General features: G+C 36.7%; 1 protein-coding gene and 1 pseudogene across 4 annotated transcripts in view; one reads left to right on the forward strand and one right to left on the reverse strand.

Annotated features, from left to right (window-relative positions):
• HS2ST1 (heparan sulfate 2-O-sulfotransferase 1) overlaps positions 1 to 24,455 on the reverse strand; it is a 171,514-nt gene that overhangs the window by 32,703 nt on the left and 114,356 nt on the right. For all 4 annotated transcript variants that reach the window (XM_025872126.2, XM_025872125.2, XM_073896377.1 and 1 more), the window contains one exon: positions 1,775 to 2,013. In XM_025872126.2, coding sequence (XP_025727911.1) covers positions 1,775 to 2,013 — 239 coding nt within the window. The remainder of the gene's footprint in view (positions 1 to 1,774; positions 2,014 to 24,455) is intronic.
• LOC112824267 (histone H2A.Z pseudogene) lies at positions 16,574 to 22,363 on the forward strand (annotated as a pseudogene).

Genomic DNA, 24,455 nt, shown 5'->3' on the forward strand with positions numbered 1-24,455 from the left:
CTCTTCTAATGGGTTTTTTTTTTCCTATATATAACTAACAAGCTATTGAAAGAAAAACAGAAGTTTTATCTCATCCAAACGCAACTGGGAAAATGTATCACTACATGATGCCTGTAAATGTCATATGTGGAGAGCTTCCAGAGACTCTTTATTTCATGAAAAAAAAAATGGCCAATATCACTGTAAGACATCTTATAGCTGCCATACAACTCTGTAATGCTGGACACAAACTAAGTAAGGTAACTTTATATTTTCTAAAAAAAAAACTACTGAATAAATCTAAAATTACTATGTGAATATTAAGAGATGTTCCTTTTAAACCAAGATGTATTTTGAAAAGCAATCAAGCAAAGAAATTTAACATCTACCACACACTATATAAAAATGGATTATTTAGGATACTTGCCCTTGAGATATACAATATTACATAATGAATAGTTTTTATGACCCACTTAGCTAAATAAGCTCATGTTTCTTCTCATTTACAGGAGAGTTATTTAGTTCGGCTGATGGATGTAGATTTTTGGTTTTATGAAAAAGAGTAATTGAGGTTACTGCAGAGAGCCAAGAATTATATGGGCAGATGATATACCATATACTATTAGCCTTTACAAACAGCTAAGAAAGCAAACCTTAACCTTATGTATCAGTGTTACTCTCTTGCTTCAGTGTAAGGATTATAAGTTTGCTTAAGAGTAGGATAAGAATCAGTTCTGTAATAAACAAGTTCAGCTGTTTTCAAACAGATAAATACATTCTTAACTGTATGACTATCACAAAACCTTTCTAATAAGGCTACCTTAACATGGTATTTAATCCTACATAGTATTTTCAAACATTATCTTTTATCCTCATAGGCCCCAATTCCCATTCCCTTCAATATTTATAGAGAATTCTATTTATTTATAATTATAGTGAGAACTCCAGGTGTGGAGAAAATGTGTGCTACTATTGCTAAAGAGATAAGTGATTTTATTTCATGAGATTAATTACCTCTACTTTTCTTAAGACTATTTCATATCTATCCATTTGTTTATCTAAAGTTTCTCAACAATTTAAAGGCAAGGTTATGTTAAAAATATAAGCCACAATTCCCGTTCTCCAGGAGTTTGTAGCTAATATTATATAAACTACTAGTAAAGATAAGATGAAGTTTAGGAGGCTAGTCACAAAACTAAGCAATACAGAACACAGGTATTCATTAAAGATTTCTTTATCATAAAATGAGACAACAGAATGATTTTTTTTGTAAGGTATCTTGCTAAAAATATTTCATATTTTTAAAAGGATACCATACTAAAGAGCATCATTTTCTCTTCAAAAATTCAAGCTTTTAATAAGTTCATTAATTTTACAAATATTTAAATACATATAATATGCAAGGAAATATACCAAATACTGTGAAAAATGCAAAATTATAGAGAAGTTTGTTTGGGGGGGGCACCTGGGTGACTCAGTTGATTTAAGCATCTGCTTCAGCTCAGGTCGTGACCCCAGGATCCTGGGATCGAGTCCCATGGCTGGCTCTCTGCTCAGCAAGGAGCCTGCTTCTCCATCTCCCTCTGCGCTCCCCGCCCCCAACTCATGCACGCTCTCTCTCTCTCTCTCAAATAAATAAAATCTTTAAAAAAACGTTTGTTTGGTCCTGTACCCCAAGAGACTTACAATTCATTGGGGTCAGTACACATACCCCTTAAAATGCTTTTTCCTCTTGAAATACAAAATATGTGTGAGGAAGTGTCAGAAAACATTTACTTATCCCCTACGTGTTTACCTGGTCTTGTAGTGACATCACTGGATTATTTTTGGTAGTGTTGATGTGAAGAACATGGTATTTATTCTTTGCACACAGGTCATAGGCAATATTGGTAAAGGAGGTGCTTGCAGTTTTGGGGACTCTGTTATAAATGATCACCATGTCTTCTTCCTCATCCAGCACTGCCTCTTGCCGAGGACCATCCATTGTATGTCGCTGCTCAATTTCTCGAACTTCATGTCTTGCAATAGCCCTTTCTGCAAAGAAAAATAGTTATGAGCTCACTGTTTAAAGACAATGAAAATAATTTCCAATTCCTCGAACATAATTTTCCTATTCAAGAAATGACTAAGAGCACTTGAAGAAATGTTCTGAAGACCGAACATTCAGAATCACTCTTTGAAATATAATACACATGCATATACAGAACAACAGAATAAACAGTCACCAAGTTTAGAATACCACAGACCAGAGACCGATGTAGTTCAAAAGTCACATTACGTTTTTTGGGGTTTTTTTTTTAGATTTTTTAAAAAAATATTTTATTTTATTATTTATTTGACAGAGAGAGAGAGAGAGAGAGAGAGAGCACGCACAAGCACGAGCAGGGGGAGCGACAGGCAGAGGGAGAGGGAGAAGCAGACTCCCCAAGGACCAGAGAGCCTGACGCAGGGCTCAATCCCAGGACCCTGGTATCATGACCTGAGCCAAAGGCAGACACTTAACCAACTGAGCCACCCAAGGCATCCCACACTACATTCTAATAGAATTTCTACAGCCTGAATTAACTCTCAAACACACAAAGACAGATTGCACGGAATACTAAACTTCATGGTAAAAAGTACATTTAGAAAATAAGTCACTTAGAATTTAAGCAAAGATTCTGAAATTTATACTTAGGATTTAATTACTCCTTGGTTTATCAAAAGGTAGCAGGGCAATGGTTATAAATGCTGGAGTGATTTTAGGTAACAAGAGTAGAAACTGTACCATTACAAATCCTTTTTCTTTTTGGTGTTGCAAGTCTTGGCTGTGTTTTGTTTTGTTTTTTAAGATTTTATTTATCTGTGAGAGAGGGAGAGAGAGAGAGAGAGCACGCATACAAGCAGGGGGAGTTGCAGGAAGAGGAAGAAGCAGGCTCCCCGCTGAGCAAGGAGCCTGATGTGGGACTCGATCTAAGGACCACGGGATCATGACCTGAGCTGAAGGCAGACACTTAACCAGCTGAGCCACCCAGGTGTCCCAGTCCTGGCTATGTTTACTCCTTAAATTCTATGGTTCATCTAACTCAAATCACTACCATGCAGTATGAAAAGCAGTTAGCATTTTGCATCCTATTACTATTATTCTCTTTTTAATATAAACATTAGCTTTGAATGTTTTTTAGAATAAGGAAGCAAGAGAGGGGGAAGAGAGAAATGAGGGGATAAAAACCTCTAACAAGATTACAATTACCTTGCACAGAGACACATACTGTGCACCGTCCTACCACCAGATCTTCGTGCAAGCTCTCTCACACTCCTCCATTTCTCCTGTACCCTAATGCAGCCTGGTGAATTCCTCAACCTCCACATGGAATGTCATCACTGCTCAAAGGGGAAGTATTATCTGATCTCCCTAACTAGGCACAATCACACACACAATGCATGCATATGTTCCACATACACATGTCTCATAATAGCAATTTTTTAATATTGTATGTTATTAGTATCTGTCTACCATAAAGCATGACTTAATACAATGACGTGAAAAAGCAATGAGGTATAATTACAGTAACAAGCACAGGCTTCAAATACTGTCAAACCATGCATCTTATACTTTGGTTCAGAAGATATGGTCACCACATTATAGAAAATATACTCTGAGCTGAGGATTCACATTCACAAGACTTGAATAAAAGTTCCAGGCCTGGGTGCCTGGGTGGCTCAGTTGGTTAAGTGACTGCCTTCAGCTCAGGTCATGATCCTGGAGTCCCGGGATCGAGTCCCACATCGGGCTCCCTGCTCAGCAGGGAGTCTGCTTCTCTCTCTGACCCTCCCCCCTCTCATGCTCTATCTCATTCTCTCTCTCAAATAAATAAATAAAATCTTAAAAAAAAAAAAAAGTTCCAGGCCTGTGGGCTTTCCAAAACAGGAGGAGTAGTGCATATGTTTATCTATATGTATATGCATGTATGTTTCCTTTTTTTTTTTCTTCCCCTTGGGAGAGTTGGATGGGAATGTGCAGAGAAGGAAATGAGCTTAATGTTGAACACACTGTTGGATTGCCTGGGATAATCCAGGAGATGTTATGTAGATAATGGGGCACAAAGGTCAAGAGTTGAGAATAAATATTCAAGTAGAAGATATCTGGGAAAACGACGGAAATGAATGCAACTGCCTAGATAATCTAGAATATGTAGCATGGGAAAGAGACTCTGGGACAGAATCTTAGGAAATACGAACATTCAAGTAGCAAGTAGAGATAATCTATAGAAGGAGTCTAACAAGAAAAAGAAAAAGGAAGCAGGGCAGACTTAAGAATCACATGCTACATGATAGAAAGCATAATACTTTTCAAACTGACAGTGCTTTCCAAATGGACCTACAAATCAAGGTAATACATGAGGTTACAAACATCTACATAAGATCTGGAAGCTATCTCAGGTTAAATTCAACAAGTATTTATTGAGAACCTACACACATTATTATATTCAATAATTTTTAAGAACTCTTATCTCCCAAACAACCTCAAACTGTCATCAGATCCAAAACTATCACGGTATTTTTAGGTACATACGCCATCCTCTTTCCACAGAGGGAAATAAAACAGTGCTGTTGTCATTCAAGGGCTGACAGAAGCGTGAGAGGTCTCCTCTAGCAGCCCAGATGTGCATCAAATTGCCTTTAAAAGATTCACTTACAAGCAACGATGCTGACTTTACTTTAACTGGTTTTTCTGAAATCAAGTACTTGGAAAAGAAGACTTCCTGTGTTATTTCATATACGGGTACCCCTTTTACCTACAGAATACTTAATGACTAAAGAAAATCTGCAACATTAATAGTATTTATAATTATCTACTTAATAAAATTTTATATGCCCAACAACTTTTGGGAAAATCAGCTACTAAATTAAAAAAAAATTTTTTTAAGATTTTATTTACTTATTTGACAGAGAGAGAGAAAGAAAACAAACAAGCAGGGGGAGCAGCAGGCAGAGGAAGAGGGAGAAGCAGACTCTCCGCCGAGCAGGAAGCCCCATGTGGGACTCGATCCCAGGACCCTGGGATCATGACCTGAGTCGAAGGCAGACATTTAACCAACTGAGCCACCTAGGCGCCCCTTAAAAATATTTTTAAAAAGAAGTGATCATTTAATCTGTGGATTTTTTAAAATTTTTTATAGTGATAAAACTCCAGCCAGACCATGTCACATATTGTAAAAATTAATCATAGTTCTTGGTTCATCATGTGTATTAAATTGTATGCAGTATATATTAACACAATTTAAAAAGACTTCTATGCAAAGGTGCAAATATGCGAGTCAATACTTTCCTCATTCAATAACATAATTATATGCATTTTCTATTTTTCAAATGTTTTTACTTTGCTTTACCAAACAGGATAATTATTAACATAGTGTTATGCCTAAAACAACATAAAAAGATAAAAACAGTGTGGAATATCAAGAGCATTTTTGTTGATAATGTTTGTTTATAACATCAAAACTTGGGGCGCCTGGGTGGCTCAGTCAGTTAAGTGTCTGACTCTTGATTTCGGTTCAGGTCATGATCTCAGGGTCCTGAGGTGGAGCCCCAAGGTGGGCTCCATGCTCAGCGGGGAGTCTGCTTGAGATTCTCTCTCCCCCTCCCCCTGGTTCATGCTTTCTCTTTCTCTAAAATAAATAAATAAATCTTTTAAAAAAAATCAAGTCTCACTTAGTTGAATAAGAGTAATAATTGTTGATGGTAAAATACTATCTCTTTCCACCTGTGACAAATGTAAAATCAGTAAGGGTGTTTGCAATATAGCCATATTCTTTACTTACTAGGTATTCGACAGTTCCAATTCTTTTTTATCAAAGATGCTCTGCATCTAGTTAGTACAGCTTCTTCCGAGACTCTTTTAAATCAATGGGGAAGCTTTATTAGTTACAGCACACTTGTAGTGCACTTAGAGAATGTAGGCAGTAATTTAAAATACTTATGATGCTTTCTGAAGTAATGTTTTTTTTCATGTTTGAGTAAAGAATTATAAAGAATCTGCTACGCAAGCTATTTCAGAACCACCACAAAATGTTTAGCCTACAAACAACATGGGGTGCGATCCGAGAGTCATGAAATTACAGACAAGTCAGGCACCACTGGCACTAACGTGCACAACACTGAAGACAGACACTGAACTCCATGGCGATTCTAGTTCTTCTAGGCTCCTGTGCAGGGTGGCATATATTTCAGCTCAATGAACCTTTCCTTGTGGCAAATTACCAACAAACTCAAGTCTTTTAAAAGACCATTCATAACAGCAGTAATTACCTATTTCTGCATTGGCAGGGCATTAAAGGCCTTATTTAGGACCAGAATGTAATGATCAAGCTAAATATAAAACATTGCACTAAATACACCAAACCAGATCCTACATAGCATTAAAGTCACAAAGATATATGTATCAGACTATGAAAATCGAAAGAAAACAGAAGTGAAGATTTTTTTTTAAATCACAACATATCTTTTAATGACAATTTTTTTTAACAGTAAGATTACTGTTTTGGGGAACACCTTTTCTCTTTGAACATGTTATTAAATGTTCAATGTACTAAATAATTTAACTTATACATTTATAGAGAAATAAGAGAAATAAATTTTGTGTTTTATACAAATTAAAGGACCCATGCATATATAACTCTCTTCCCCTGCCACAGCTCAATTTTAAAATGGTCTCAGCAGAAAATAAATACTTCACAAATGTCCAAAATGTGTAGTGTATCTCTGTATTGTGGGTAACAGATTAGGACTTAAGGGAGAAAAGAAATAACAGAAGGAAAGAGCAATACATTGCCTTGTCTTCAAATACTGAAACTTCTGCATGTTAAAGTAAAAAATACATAGTTAGAATACATGGGGCGCCTGGGTGGCTCAGTTGTTAAGCGTCTGCCTTCGGCTCAGGTCATGATCCCAGGGTCCTGGGATCGAGCCCTGCATCGGGCTTCCTGCTCAGTGGGAAGCCTGCTTCTCCCTCTCCCACTCCCCCTGCTTGTGTTCCCCCTCTCACTGTGTCTCTCTCTGTCAAATAAATAAATATCTAAAAAAAAAGAATACAAGTAAATATGTAATAAATAAAAGGTAAAGAATACTAAGAAAAAATTACCAAATTTTAATATTTACAATTATTAAGAAAAACACAGAAGTGGGCAAGACACTATTAATACTTCAGGAGATAATAAGCTAAGATGGCTCATAAGAGATTTAAACCATATATGCATGACAGGGCAAAGCAAAAGTATTAGTGGCATCACTTTCTGGGTCCTAAGAGTATGATAAAAACTATGGACCCTCTCTCTCCAGAAGGACTGACTTGGGCATCTCAGGAAGGGGGCTCTGTGACCCCAGATTCATTACTTAAAAAAAAAAAAAGCTCCAAGGACAACAAACCTAACAGTAAATTGCCTTAAGCCAGTAGTATATACAGATATATATAAAAATAGGTTACTCATAAGTAAGGACTGTAGGCAAAGAGAACTCACTGAGGAAACCAGCAGTGTCCACCTGAGAACTGTGCATGGGTAAGGATGCCCTGGCACAAAACTTGACCTGTCTGGACAATGCAAGTATGCCTGCTGCACAGCTAGATAAACTGGGCTCTAACAGCGTGGTATCATCAAACGTCTGAACTAAAGTGGATCCTCAGCACTCTCTAGGGACAAACCCTAAACTGTGTAAATCCCCAACCTTGTTACGAAGTATAATTTATTCCCCAAAATATGTATACACTATGTAAAGTAGGAAGGGACAAAGTTGCACCAAAAGAAAGTTCTTATGAAGCTATCTAACTGATTCTTTCTTCAGCACCACTTGCTGTGAATGTACTATCTAACCAAACACCACCATGGGGCACCTGGGTGGCTCAGTCGTTAAGCGTCTGCCTTCGGCTCAGATCATGGTCCCAGGGTCCTGGAATCGAGCCCCGCATCGGGCTCCCTGCTCGGCAGGAAGCCTGCTTCTCCCTCTCCCACTCCCCCTGCCTGCATTTCCCTCTCTCGCTGTGTCTCTGTCAAATAAATAAAATCACTAAAAAAACAAACAAAAAAACACTACCACCTGATCCTCACGGATGTAGTACTTGGCAATCACTATAAATTAAATAAATTGGCTGTCTCATTGTATACATCATTTTCTTAAGAATATTTTCAGGCTGGATCAGTCTCCTTGAACTCAACCACCATGGGGACTGACAATAAATTTCTGCATGAAAGGCTGAATGAAGGCTGGACACTGAACACTGGCCAGTGCTTTCTTGTGTAGTTTCCAGGCAGTCAACAAAGGGTGCTTGAGCCATCATTAAAAGTTATGTTTAAGTGGATCATCGTGTAAAAAAAAAAAAAAAAAGAGCTGATAGCACCTTTCACTTCAAGGTAGATGGAGAAGACCAATCTTTTGCTATTCTTTCCACTACGGACAACTAAAAACCCTGGATGTTATATATAAGACAAGCACAAGACTAGAAGGTAGGAGAGAAGGCAGCCGGCCAACTAGTTAGGGTTCTTGGGACTCAGGAATGACAAAGTGGCAAGTTCCCGTCACATACCCCAGCTCTGGAGTAGTGGCTGGCAGCCCAGAAATGTGCACACACAGGAAGAACCCAAACAATAGCCTATTCTCTAGCCAAAGGACCAAGGGAGTGACAGCAAAGCAAGACTGAAAACTCTTAGACAATGACATCTCTAGTCAAACCGTACAGAAAAAACTGGTCTCCTCTCTACCCTCACAGGACAGGTAGGCAGCCCAGACTTCTACCCTCACAAGGCTGTAATGAAGTACTCAATGTCCCTGATAGGGTGGTGTCAGAGAAGACCAAGCAGGGAGCCAGGACCTTCATCCCAGGCAACAGGTATCAAGCCACCTCTACAGTGTCAGGGAGACCATGCAAACATACCTACTTCCACACGGCAGTGATGTGGGACCCCTACCCTCCCCTTCTTGGCAGTGTTAGAGGAGACAGGTGGAGAGTCAGGACTTGCACCATCCCCCAGTGTGCTAAAGCCATTCCCACCTCTGCCCAGCAGTAAGAATGAGCCCACTGGCCGTTGACAATGGCTAAAAGAGGATCTGGACTTCCAGTTCCACTTGGAAGTAAAAAAGGAGCACCCTTCCCCTTGCCAGAGCAGCGTCAGAAAAAGTCAACTGAAACAGATTTAAATACGATCCAGAGTCACATCAGAATACAAAAATGTCCAAGTTTCAACCAAATACTACTCAACATATCGAGAACCAGGAAGATCTCAAACCCAATGAACAGAGACAATCAAGAAACAACATCCAGATGACAGAGATGTTAGAATTATTAAAAGATTTAAAGTGGTCATGATAAAAATGCTTTCATGAACAATTATGAACAAGCTTGAACCAAATGAATAAACAGAAAGCCTCAGCAAATGGGCTCAGTAATAAAAAAGAATATATAAAAAAGATTTAAATGGAAATTTCAGAACTCAAAATTAAAATAATCAAAATAAAAAACTGAATAGGCTCAACAGCAGAATGGTAGGTAAGAAAGGAGAAAAGTTTAATAAACTGGAAGACAGAACAAAAGAAATTACCCAATAGCAGTAACAGTGAGAAAATATGTTGCAAACAATAACAGAGCCTGAGGGAACTGTGGGATAGAACAAAAGATCTATGTATTTGAGAGAGAGAGAGAGCATACAAGCAGGAGGGGCAGAGGGAGAAAGAGAGAATCTCAAGCAGACTCCATGCTGAGCACGGAGCCCAATGTGGGGCACGATCTTACAACCCTGAGATCATGACCTGAGCAGAAACCAAGAGTTGGATACTTAACCAACAGAGCCACCCAGGCACCCCTCTGTCACAGAGTCTTGAAATGAGAGGAGAAAGAAGGCAGGGCTATAATAGTATTGAAAGAATTCACAGCTGAAAACATGACATTCTGACAAGAGACCTAAACATAAAGGTTCCAAATATTGGGCAAACTCCAAACAAGATAAGCCAAAGATATCCAATAATAGGACACATCATAATTAAACTTCTGAAAAATAAAGACAAAGAAAAAAATCTTGAAAGTAGCCAGAGCACATGAAGCCTTAACTATAGGAGAAAACTGGAATAGTAGAATAACAGCATGAAGTGGCACAATGTTTCTCAAGCACTGAAACAAAAAGATCCTATACCCAGAGAAAATAATCTTCATGAATGAAAAAGTTAAATGAGATAGTCTCATCTGAAAGAAAACTAAGCTGTACCTCTGAAGCAAATAATGCAATATATGTTAAGAAAAAAAAGGAAGATAGCAGAAGGGGAAAAATGAAGGGGGGGAAATCAGAGGGGGAGACCAACCATGAGAGACGATGGACTCTGAGAAACAAACTGAGGGTTCTAGAGGGGAGGGGGGTGGGGGGATGGGTTAGCCTGGTGATGGGTATTAAAGAGGGCACGTTCTGGGTGGAGCACTGGGTGTTATGCACAAACAATGAATTATGAAACACTACATCCAAAACTAATGATGTAATGTATGGTGATTAACATAACAATAAAAAAATTTTTAAAAAGGTTAGCTAAAGAAAGTTATCTAAACATTGTGTGATGTGGTTCTAAATATATACAGAGGAAGTATTTAAGACAATTATATTGTAAATGACAGATAGTAAAGGGATGTAAAAGGCGGTAAGGTATCTATACTTCACTTGAATTGGTAAAATTATGACACCAGTAGACTGTGACAAGTGATATTTATATAAATATAATAGATAAAGCAACCACGAAAAAAGCTATATGAAGACTTTAAACTCAAAAACACTAGATAAATCACAATTCTAAAAAATACATAAAACCTACAGGAATGCAGAAAGAAGAAAACAGAAACAACAAAACCAGAGAGAACAAAAAATTAAAGTATCATGGGAAATTTTAAAAAGACATTGAAGCGAATTAAAAGAAAATTTGTGGGATACAGCTAATGCAGGACTGAGAGGGAAATTTACAACACTACACGCATATATCAAAAAAGATTAGTCTTCAACCAATCATCTAAGCTCCTACCTCAAAAACCAGAAAAAGAGGAAGATAAAACTTAAAGCAAGAAGGAATGGAATAGTAAGAACAAAACCAATGAAACTGAAAACAGAACAATATGGGGGGGAATGAATAAAACAAATAACTGGTTCTCTGAAAAAAAAAACAAACTGATAAAATTTTAGCAAGACTGATAAAAATAAAGATAAATTATTAATATTAGGAGCAAACTAGACCTCACTAGAGATTTTGCAGACATCAAAAGGATAGAAGAATACTATAACTTTACACACATAAATTTGACAGCCTGATAAAATGGACAACTTCCTTGAAAAACAAACTGTGAGAACTCATTCAATATGAAATTTATAATTTGAACTGCTTTGTAACTATTAAGGAAATTGAATTCATAGTTTTGAAACTTCTGAAAATGAAATATCCAGGGATCTGGCAAAAGTGAACTTCAGTTCATGATAAAAACTCTCAGAAAAATAGGAATACAGAAAAAGTTCCTCTACAAAATTCTACAGCTACCATTATAGTTAATAGTGAAAAACTGAAATTGAATGCTTTCCTTCTAAGATCAGGAACAAGGCTACTGTACAGTTTCACTACTCTTATTTAACATAGTGTTGGAAGTTCTAACTAGTGCATTAAAGCAACCCTATTTGAAGATGATATAATTTTCTACAAAGAAAATCACAAGGAATCTACAAAAACAAAAGAATCCTAGAATAAGTCAGTTCACCAAAGTTCCAGGATATAAAATAAAAATACAAAATCCAGGGGTGCCTGGGTGACTCAGTGGGTTAAATGTCCTACTCTTCATTTCGGCTCAGGTCATGATCTCAGGGTCATGAGATCGAGCCCTGCGTCGGGCTCCATGCTGGGTGTGGAGCCTGCTTAAGATTCTCTCTCTCCCTTTCCCTCTGCTTGCCCCTCCCCCTCAAAAAAAATAAATTAAAAAAAAATACAAAATACAACTGTATTTCTATACTAAAAATAAACACATAGACACAAAAATAAAAATTACAATATTATCTATAATCACACACAAAAAATAGCCAGTTGTAAATCTAACAAAACATATACAGGACTTACGTGCAGAAAAAAAGGTTGAAAACCTCCAAAACTTGTTATAAGACATGAATCTATACATTCAAGCTCAATGAACTACGAGAAGGATAAACTCAAAGAGATCCACAGTGACAAATTAAACTGTTAAAAGCCAAGGCCAAAGTGAGAATCTTGAAAGCAGCAAGAAAAAAGCCACTTATTACATACAAAGGGTCTGCAGTTAAGATTAACAGTGTATGTTGGTCCACTTGATCATGTCCCTTAGAGTTCCTAAGGCTCTGTTCCCTTTCCTCACTAGTTTTTCTTTTCATTCCTTGGACTATAATTTTAAATGTTCTTTCTTTTTGTTCACTGATGGAAATTGAAAATAGGAATAGATTGCTTGAATCCCCATTTTCTATCAAATTATTCATTTCAAGTGATGGAGATGCATAAAGAATGAAGTCTTAAAGTTGGTTTACCTATGATTTTTAACTATAATATTTTATATTTAAAAAATAAGTACCTAAAAAAAAAGTACTTCTATAATATTATCATTCTGATTTAACTGTGCGGTTCAACTCTATACTAATATAGAAACAGACTAAATCTCACGCAACCAGGGGTGCCTGGGTGGCTCAGTCATTAAGCATCTGCCTTCGGCTCAGGTCATGATCCCAGGGTCCTGGGATCGAGCCCCGCATCGGGCTCTCTGCTCAGCAGGAGGTCTGCTTGTCCCTCTCCACTCCCCCTGCTTGTGTTCCCTCTCTCGCTGTATCTCTCTCTGTCAAATAAATAAATAAAATCTTTAATAAATCAATCAATCTCAGACAACCAGTTAAATGTGGAGCACATGGGAACAGTATCCTGACATCAGTATTCAACATCAGTATTCAAATGGGGATCACTTCTTTCACACTCAGTTTCCTCATCTAGATGGTAATTTGGGCTGTTTTAAAAAATCAAAACATGAGAATGCATATAAAAACTTACCACAGAGCATGCATATAACAGATGATGCATATAAATTTAAAATACATAGTGAGAACTCCATGTTAGCTACTACCAATATTATTATTTTATATAGGTGATTAGTGTATTTCTTAGATTGATAATAAAAGAAGGTTATAACTTAGGAGAATTTCACATTTTTTAATTTGTGTAATAACTGTAAAAAACTACAATCAAGCTTAGCAAGTATATTAAGTAAAATATAACTCATATGTCTTTAACTTAGTAACCTAACAACAAAAAGAATTATACTGGTGGTCACTGGATTGATGTGATATTTAACAGCTACTTTCTTATTCTTACCTAATCATCTCAAGAGCATTGACCAATATATTTTTAGTGGTAGTTCATCAGTGAGATGAAGTTTGGAAAGAAAATTTGATTTTTATAATGTATTTTCATTAATGTTAAGGATTAATGCACAAGAATAATGTATATGTAAAACCTATATTGCAAGGCCTAGGAGAAGTCACTGCATGTAAAGGCACTCAGTAAGTATTTGTTAAATTAAAAATAAATGAGTGCTGGGGCGCCTGGGTGGCTCAGTCAGTTGGGCGTCTGCCTTCGGATCAGGTCGTGATCTCCAGGTCCTGGGATTGAGCCCCACGTCGGGCTCCCTGCTCAGCAGGGAGTCTGCTTCTCCCTCTTCCTCTCCCCACTGCTCCTGCTCTCTCTCTCTCTGTCTCAAATGAATAAATTAAAAAAATTCTAAAAAAATGAGCACTTTATACACTGTTGAGTGTCTTACAAATGCTTTTGTTTTTAATATTAATGAACCCATTTAATAAGATCTTGAGAGTACTTTTTTATTTTTGATAATTTTTAAAAGTGAAGTTCTCATAAAATTAATCATTTTAAAGTAAACAATTCAGTGGCATTTAGCACATTCACAATGTGAGCAACTGCCATTTCTATCTAGTTCTGAACACTTCTTCACCCTGAAGGAAATCTGACACCCAGTAAGCAAATGCTCCCCATTTCCTTCTCCCCTGACCCCAGGCAACTACCAATCTGTGTTGTCTCCATAGATTTACCTCTTCCGGATATTTCATTATGCAGTATTGCAATGCCACAGCAACAAATATTTATCCATATCCAAAAAATGAGCTGATAGTGAAAACTTTAGAGGAATGTTTATATGTAAACTTTATATCTAAACTCTCATTTTAACTTTTAACCTCCTAAGTGCTTTTTTCCTTCTCTTAAGTTTAAAATTTCCTTTCTCTTACACATTGAAGGGGAAATGTAAACTTACTCATATGGACACATACTGACTGTGAAGAAAATACTCACATGGGCAAAGCATCTGAATAGATACTTCTCCAAAGATGATACATAAATGACCAACAAACATATAAAAAAAAATGCTCAACATCATTAGTTGTTAGGGAAATACAAATCAAAACCAGTCACACCTACTAGGATGGCTATAATTAAACCAAACCAGACCAACCAACCAAACAATAAGGATGTAGAGGAATTGGAACCTTCATGCACTGCTAGTGGGAATATAAAATGGTGTGACTATGGAAAAGGGCTTGGAGGCACAATACTGAATGGTGCATGTAGGCCCTAAAGGTGGTTCTTGATAAGCTTAGAATATGGGAGAAGGGGTAAGGGCAAGAGGTAAAACCTGACACAAACAAGTGTGCAGAGGCCAGATCACAGTGTCTTAATCACCATTCTGGGAATATGAACTTTGAAGTCAGCAGTTCTCAAACTTACTGATCTTGGAACCTCTTTTATATGCCTAAAAATTGAGGACTTCAAAGAGTTTTTGTTCATGTGGATTATATTATCATCCTAGTAAAAATAAAAACTGTAAAACTTTAAAAATATTAATTCATTTAAAAATAATAAAACATGTTAAAATTAATGGCATATTTTTGTATTTTTCCAAAACAAAAAAAAATTTAGTAAAGAGTTTTTACATATCTTTTTATAAATATTTGGCTTACTGAAAGAAAACTAGATTCTCATACCTGCTTCTCCATTCAAAATGAAAATATATATTCTTTGGATTGGAGTCTATGAAGAAAATCAGACTCATACACATACACAGTTGAAAAAGGAATATTTTAATAGCTTTTGCAAACAATTGGGAATATTCTTGACACTAAACTCAACAAGTGTTAGTTTCTTAAAGGTTAATTACAATGGGATATAAAGCCATATTAATAAACTCTTCATACACTGTTATATTGATATACCTTATACTGTCATTTGAAAAATACTGGTTCATGGTGTTATACAGATCCTCCAAATGTTAACACATTTGATGATACAATCCCACCCCCATGCAAAAAAATCACAAGCATTATATCACTGCCCTTCTCACGAGAAAAGTCCTTAAGTACTAGGAAGCTGTCATGTTTGTGGTGGCAGCCACAAGTTTGTCAAATTTTATAATAGCAATAAATACTGTCAGTTGGTTTTCCTTGAAGTGACAAGTTCACTGTTTCTGAGAAAATGTCTACCCCACTCTGAATAAACACAGTTTGTCTGTTAATTTTTCTTTCAAGTAAAAACAGTAATTTATGGAAAAGTGGCTTGTTGACTTGTGCCAACCAAAACAAGTACTTTCCCTCAAGACGACCATTGTACTTTTGGTATGCAGAAGTGCTTGGTGTACTTTCCATTTTGTCACAGAATATTAAAAAGACATATGCTAAATAGTCAAGATTTAATAAAGTCAATGGTTTTGACTGCTTTATGGACATTCTTACTGAAAATGGCCTCATTTTGTAACTATGAATCAATGTGGTAAAGAATACAAAGATAACTAGTACAATCTGATGTCACAATTCCTTTGTACCAGGTACAAATGAAAACTAGTGAAAAAGGCAACTAACAACTCAGAATTATTATGGAAATAGTTGTGGAGTACTTTGTGAACACCCTGAAAAGGTCTTGAGAACCCCTGATATCCACGGACCATACCTTGAGAACAACTTCTTTGTAAGCAATGTAGACACATTCTTGAAGAGTTTTAAGTAACAGCCCATATAAGACCTCCACAATGCAAGGTTCCATGGGGCATCACTTTATAGACTGATACCCCTGGAATTGACTATTAATCTTCTGAAGACATAATGGAGATAAAGACCTGAAGGAAGGTAGTTGCAGTACAGATGAAGCTTTCGAACTGGTAGGAGACAGACTAATAAAAGCTTAGGTGAAAAAAAGTAGATGAGAAGCTGGAAGAGGTTAAGGCTTTTCTCTAAGCTTCTGTACTGAGGAGGAACATGGTGCCATTCACCAAGTTTGAGCATTAGGAACAGGAAGAAGAGCAACTGGGGTAGGAGAAGAAAGGAATTCAAGATATTTGGTAATCTACATTGAAGTTCCAACTGAGAAATCAAATATGTAGGTGGTATGTTGAAGAGTCTATTTCATAAGGGCTTTTTGAGTTTATATAATACTACTACCAAGTCCAAGAGGTCTAGAAGAAAGGGTAGAGAAAGCACAATAGCAGAAAAGATCTGGACTGCAGAGTGTAATATGGCATCTGTTCTCTCCTAGCCCCATGGATAGCCATATACCCATGTGTTCGAGCTGTTGGAGAAAGGAAATGCAGGACGATGATAAAGGAGCTGTTTTTAAGGCTCTGTAATACACAGGGGTATTATTCTAGTTAGGGAAACATCAAGTACTAGAACACATAAAATTCCAATCATTTACCATAACAGAAGTTTAGTTCTTATTCAAGTACCAATGTGAGTGTTCCAGACTGGTAGATGGCCTTTTATACAATGATTCAAGGAATCAGCTTCCTTCCTTCTTATAACTTTGACATTCCTCCAGGAACTCAAAGTATTTTGCAGCCAGTTAGCAGATGTGGCAAGAGAGGGTGGAGAAAACACTATGACATCTCAACTATCCTGGCAAACATTAATCATATGGCTACACCTAGCTGCAGGGGTGGTGGTAAAAAAAATTTAGCCTTGGGTGGGCAGTTGCTTCTTAGCAATAAAGACATACTATGAGAGGGAAAGCATGAACAGTTGTTATATAGTTAGCCATCTCCCTATATGGGCACACAAATCAGATTCACAAGTGATAAAGTATGACACGGATGGGGTCGGATATATTTCCACATGGAACTTAGTATCAATCTCAGCACCATGAGGCTCTAGTAACTTTCTGACATTTTCTCTTGGGGAAGCAGCAGAGACAATGATGCTTGATCGGAGATGGTTGCTCAGTTGACAAAAAGGAGATAGGGCAGATGCTTCGAGGTAGACAGGATTCTACTGTTTTGTTTTGTTTTTTAACCACATTTGAGACACTTCTGGAAGATTTCCAGAAGACTCAGAATGACATTTTAATGGAGAATAAGGTCCTACGCAAACATCTGGGGTCAAGACCAAGTGAAGAATAGGCTATTATGTAACTCTGATTCCATAAACATTCACAGGACTAGTGTGAGGAAAACCTGGATTATCAGTTTTAGACATAGTCCATTGGAATGTCCAGGCAATAATGTGTAGGTTGCTGAAGATATACAACTCAGGAGAAATTTCTGAATTAGAGACAGAACTTCAGGAGTCACAACCAAAGGCAGCAACTGATGTCAAGGGAGTGAATGGGATCATGAAGGAGAAGTAGAGAGTTAAAAATAAAGAGCATCAAAACAGAATATACGGGGCACCTGGGTGGCTCAGTTGGTTAGGCTACTGCCTTCGGCTCGGGTCGTGATCCTGGAGTTCCGGGGTCGAGTCCCGCATCGGGCTCCCTGCAAGGTAGGGAGTCTGCTTCTCCCTCTGACCCTCTTCCCTCTCATGCTCTCTGTCTCTCATTCTCTCCCTCTCAAATAAATAAAATCTTAAAAAAAAAAAAAGAATCTAAGACCATCAGCCTTCAATCTAAAGATTTCTTTCACTAACACTACCTATATGTGCAATACAACCAAAACCAATCTTAGAATATTACTGCAAAATCATGTGCTTACCTACTAACAAACATTTTAAGTGTTTCTGGCCACACTGTCCACTTTTAAATATCCATATTTAGTGCACTTCAACAAGTAAAGCAGTTGTAAGACCTATACCCTTAGCTTTACATCTTACTGATATGCCTTTGGAATGCTTTTTGAGGGCTTGATGAGTTTTCTAACTCAGAAAGCATATATTTGAGCCTTATTACTACAGAATGCACTTTATTAAAATAAATCTCTAGCATTCCCTTTTAAAGTAAAATAAAGATGTGATAATATGAAAGATCTGAAGATAAAAATTTATTCAGGGAAGACAAAAATTGTTCCTAAAGCATAAATGTAAACACTGGAGGAAAAATACAATAGGGGGGATTCAATTATATGTAAACTTTGTAATCCAGCTAACATATTAATTTTAATATTAAACTGGCAGGAAGATTCAGAAATTTCCTCAAATTTTAGCATAAGTCCAAACTGCCACTAAAATAGATGTGCTTTGATTACTGAAAAAAATACCATACCAAGAAAATTAAAGCATTTTCAAAATCAAGAAAGAAATGCCAATACTGTCTACAAAGCTGAATTATTTTCACACTTCAACAACTGCACCTGATGCTCCATTGACTAGTAAGTAAAAAAGGAGAAACTAGGACTCAACTCCACCTGGGTTTGGAGATCATTAAAACCTAATTCAACAGCTGTTTGAGAATTAGAATTCGTGATGCTGAAAACCTGTCATTATTTCACTAGAGCCTGATATATATATCATTCTGTAAAGCAATGGTTTTCAGTTTGAGCATGTAACAGAATGACTTGCGGGATTTGTAAAATATAGATTCCTGCCTTCCCACATTTTCCAGTTAACTAATTCAGGGCCCAAGGAATTTACATTTCTATCAAGTTCCTAGGTGATGCTGATATGATGGTCCAGGAACTGAGAATTCAAGTTCTATAGAGTATTTATTTTGGTTTATTAAGAAGACAGTTATAGGGTGCCTGGGTGGCTCAGTTGGTTAAGCGACTGCCTTCGGCTCAGGTCATGATCCTGGAGTCCTGGGATCGAGTCCCGCATTGGGCTCCCTGCTCGGCAGGGAGTCTGTTTCTCCCTCTGACCCTCCCCCCATCTCAAGTGCTTTCTCTCTCTTTCTCTCTCTCTCTCAAATAAATAAAATCTTTAAAAAAAAAAAAAGACAGTTATAGAATAGTCTTTTTTTCTATGTAAACAGCTCACTGGTATCCCCATTTGGAATTTACAGTAATTTTTGAAACAGTTTAGAGCTGTGAAAAATAACACTATTCAACTTCACGGCATAAACTAGTTGAAAGGGTGTTCCAGTCGAGACATCCATTCATGGTACTGATTCTTCTGAGCTAGATGTGTGTCCCATCTCTTTCCCTGCTCCCCATCAACCATTAGGTCTCCAAAGGCTAGGCAATTCCTCCTTCAAGGAAGCTATAACCATCATTATGGGAGGCATACATGAAATATTTAAAATGTTCTTGAGAATAAACTGTTAACAAACACATTTAAATGGAATATTTATTGATTCTAACTGACCTTGCTGTTCCCATCCTTTTAGTCTGAAATAATTTTTGGATACAACCACTAATTCAAAAACCATGTTAAAGGTATTCATTTTCCAAGATTCTACTATATATGAAGAAATTCTTTTTTTTTTAAGATTTTATTTATTTATTTGAGAGAGAGAAAGAGCACACAAGCAGGGGGGAGGAGCAAAGGGAGAGGGAGAAGCAGGCTCTCCACTGAGCAGGGAGCCCAACACAGGGCTGGATCCCAGGACCCTGGGATCATGAACTGAGCTGAAGACAGACGCTTAACCGAGTGAGCCACCCAGGCGCCCAAATATATGAAGAAATTCTGATCAGATTATAGTTTCCACTCTTACACGTAAACTAGATATTACTTATTGTCATTTTTATATTTTAATAACAAAGAGTTTTGATATTAATTTTTATATTTTAGAGTTTCGTATCTTTGGAAAGTTGGTATTTGCTTATTAAGAGTTAATAATATATAAAATGCAATGAAAAGGCAGAGATTGTCAAACTGGATAAAAAAAGCAAGATTCAAGTATATCCTGCCTACAAGCAACCCACCTTAAATAAAAGAAACAAAGGATTTAAAAGGAAAAGGATGGAATGAAACATTTATCATGTTAACATAAATCAAAAGAAAGCTGAGTGGCCATATTAACAATGAAGGATAGTAAGAAGAAAGGCAGGCAGGGACCCCACCCTAAGAGGAAATCACCCTTAAAAGGATTTTACACCGCCCTGGAAGGAGCCCTCTACCCTTTCCCACACCAACAACTACCTGATATGTAGATGAGCAAGTGGAAAAAAATCTGGGTGGGTGACAGGTGCATGGAGGGTTAATCAGATTAAAACAGCCCACCAATAAGCCCATAAAAACCCCTAGGCTTGGAAACTCTGGTGGCAACCCTCTCAGGTCCCCTTCCTCCCTCTTCAGGAGCTTTGTACTGTTGCTCAGTAAACTTGGCTTTGCTGCCCACCACCCTTTGTCTGGTCTACCTCTTCATTCATTCTTCGAAGCGGCGTGACCAAGAACTGCAAGCACTAAAGAAAAAGAAATGCTGCAACATTAACAGAATGGATTTCAGAAGAAAGAATATTGCTAGAGAAAAAAGGTTATTCCATAATAATAAAGCGGTCAATTTATCAAGCAGACATGACCTTAAAAACCTGTGCACCTTTAGGTCTCAAAATACACAACTAAAAAACTCAAAATAATAGACAAATCCACAAATATAATTAGTGATTTCACCAACCAGTAAAGATATAGAAAGCTTGAACAATACTATCTGGCCAATTGGCATTTACAGAACACTCCAACCAGAACACAGATACACATTCTTTTCAAGTGCACCTGGAACATTTAACAAGATAGACCATACTCTGATTCATAAAACAAGGCTTGATAAATATGAAAGAATTCAAATCACACAAAGGATGTTCTCTGACTACAATGGGATTAAATTAACAACCAATAACAGAAAAGGTATTTGAAAAGTCTACAAATATTTGAACTAAACAACATGCTTCAAGTAACCCCAAGGACAAAGAAAACACCAAAAAAGCAAATAGAAAAGCATTTTGATCCTAATAAAACTGAAATATACTGAAATTTCTTTAGATGTAGCTAAAGCAGTGCTTACAGGGAAACTTAACAGTACTACATGACCATATTTAAAAAGAAGGAATGTCTAATATTAATGAACTAAGCTTTGCCCTAAAAACCTAGAAACAGTAAATAAAAAGAAGAAATCAACAAAATAGAAAAGAGAAAATACAGAAAAATGAATAAAAACTGTAAGTCTGTAGCCAGACTAATAAGAAGAAAGAAGAAAAGACAAAATTATCAACATCAGGAATAAGGAGAAGTCACTACACAAAATAAAAGTACATTATATAAACAACTCTATGCCAATATATTTGACAACTTAGAAGAAATGGCCAAATTCTTTGGTAAACAAAAATTAACAAAGCTCACTTAAGTATAGGTAACTGAACTGAATAACCTTTTATCTACTAAAGATGTCAAATTTGTAGATGAAAACCTTCCCACAAAACAAAGAAACGGACCTTCCCACATATAAAACAATAGGTCCAGATTGCTTCACTAGGAAATTCTACCAAACATTTAAGAAAAATACCAATTCAACACAAATTTAAAGAAAACTGAAGACAGAACACTTCCCAACTCACTTTACGCAGCCACCATTACTGTGATACCGGAAAGAGACAGATACCACAGGACACTAGAGTTGGAAAGCACCGTACAACAAAGGCCTCGGTGGCAGGATCTTGCTGGCTGCCTGACCAGTCCTTGCTCTGCTGTGCTTGTTTGAGTTTCAGCAGAATTCGAAATCGATGGCAGAAAGGCTGGCGTGACTCTGGAGAGGCCAAGACAAAGGCAGTTTCCACTTGCAGACAGCCGGCTTGCAGCTGCCAGTGGGCCATACTCATCGACACCTGCCGACACCTGCCGACACCTGCCGACACCTGCCGTGGTGTACGGCTCAGCCAGCCTGGAGTACGTCATTGCAGAGGTACCTGAATTGGCAGGACAGCATCAAAAGAGTTGAAGGTAAAGCGTACTACCCCTGCTCGCTTGCAACTTGCTATTCCTGGAGATGAAGAGTTGGACTCTCTGGTCAAGGCTACAATTGCTGGTGGTGGTGTCATTCCACACATGCACAAATCTCTGATTGGGAGGAAAGGACAACTGAAGACTGTTGAAAGGATGCCTGGATTCCTTATTATCTCAGGACTCTAAGTACTCTTAACAGCTGTCCAGTGTTGTGATTCCAGGGGACTGTATTTCTGTGAAAAACACAATTTTGCTTTTCTGTAATCCTATTTGAGCAAGTTGGAAATTTAATTAGCTTTCTAACCAACCAAATTTCTGCATTCACGCCTCAACCATGTTACTGTCTTACTGTGGCTTCAAAGAAGCTACTGATTCTTAAGTAGTGCATTTTGATTGAGTTGACTGTTTTTAAAAAATTGTTTGGATTTTAATTGTGAGGAAGAAGTTATAGTAACAAACGTTTGGTTCCATACAGACATTATTTCCATTCCAGTGGATAAGCTCAATAAAGATCATATGCCTCCTCCCCCCCCAAAAAAACTACTACAGACCAAATACCATAGGAACACAGAGGCAAAATTTAGTTAAATGAGTATAATACATAAAAGGATAATCATCAAACCCATGTGGGAATTCAAAGTTGGTTTAACATTCAAAAGTCAATGCAATTCATCATATTAACAAACTAAAAAAGAAAAACGATATGATCATCTTAATATATGCAGGGAAAGCATTTGACAAAATCCAATATCCATTCATGACAAAAATCTCAGCACAGTAGGAATAGAAGGGAATTTCCTCAAAATGATAAAAGGATACCTTTGACAACTCTATAGCTAATAGCATTATTGAAATACTGGATGTTTCTACCCTAAGATTAGTAATATAGCAAGAATGTCCATTCTCACCACTTTCATGCAATACTGTCCTGGAGGCTCTAGCCAGTGCAGTAAGGTAAGAAAATGAAATAAAGGCACACAAATTAAAGAGCAAAAAGTAAAACTGCCTTTTGTTGCAGAAAGCATAGTTGTCTCTGCAGAAATTCCTAAGGAATCTACAAAAGACCTAGGAGAATTAATGAGTTTAGCAAGGTTACGATATACAAAAACCAGTAACACATGTCAATTTATTTCTATATGCCAATAACAATCAAATATTAAAACTTTCAAAACTACCATTTAAAAAAGCATAGGAATATGGATAAATTTTCAAAAAGATATATAAGACATACAGTAAAAATTACAAAACACTGCTGAGAAAAATATTAAATAAGACCTAAATAGATATACCATGTTCATGATTGAAAGACTATTGTTAAGATGTCAATTCTCTCCCAAATTTATATATAGATGCCATGCACTTCCAATTAAAATTCTAGCAGGCTTTCTGGTATAAATATTTGGTATCATACAACTCTAAAACATATGGAAATGCAAAGGATCTAGAATAGCTAAAACAATTTTGAAAAAGATCAGAATTAGAGAACTTATACTACTTTATCTCAAGAATATTATCAAGTTACAGTAATCAAGACAGTGTAGTATTGGTGTAAAGACAGACACCACGATCAAAGAAACAGAACAGTTAATCTAAAAATATAACCATACATATATGATCAATTGATTTTTGACAAAGTTAGCAAGGCAGTTCAACAGGAAAACTGATCACTTTTTCAAATAAATGATATAAGAACAAGGATAGCCATATGTTTAAAAACATACTTCACACTACATAGAAAAACAAAAGCAAAATGGATCAGAGACCTAAACATAGGAACTAAAATTATAAAACTTCTAGAAAAAATACAAGCCTAATAACTTTGGGTTCGCAAATATTTCTTAAATATATCACAAGCAAGAACTACAAAAGCAAAAAATAATATATTCAACTTCACTGAAATCAAAAGACATGAAAATTAAAAGGAAAGCCACAGAAAAGGAGGTAATATTTGCAAAATATATAGCCAACAAAAGATTTGCATCTAGTATATGCAGAAAACAATCAACCTAAGTTTTCTGAATGGACAAAGATTCGGATACTACCCCAAAGGAGATACAGACAACAGATAAAAATGTGAAAAGATGTTCAAAATTCCTACTCATTAGGGAAAAGAAAATTAAAAGCACAATGAGATATCACACATTACTTATTAAAATGGCTAAGATTAAATGACCATACTATACCAAGTCTTCACGAGAATGTGGAGAAACTGGAATTCTCATGAACAGCTGGTAGGAATATAAAATTGGACAACTACTCTGGAAAACAGTTTGAGAGTTTCTTAAAAAGTCAAACATACATCTGACCATAGAACCCAGCCATTCCATGCCTATGTATTTA

The sequence above is a fragment of the Callorhinus ursinus genome, unplaced genomic scaffold, assembly GCF_003265705.2.
Source record: "Callorhinus ursinus isolate GAN/ISIS: 27379988/994484 unplaced genomic scaffold, GSC_fseal_2.0 scaffold9, whole genome shotgun sequence".
NCBI lineage: Eukaryota > Metazoa > Chordata > Mammalia > Carnivora > Otariidae > Callorhinus > Callorhinus ursinus.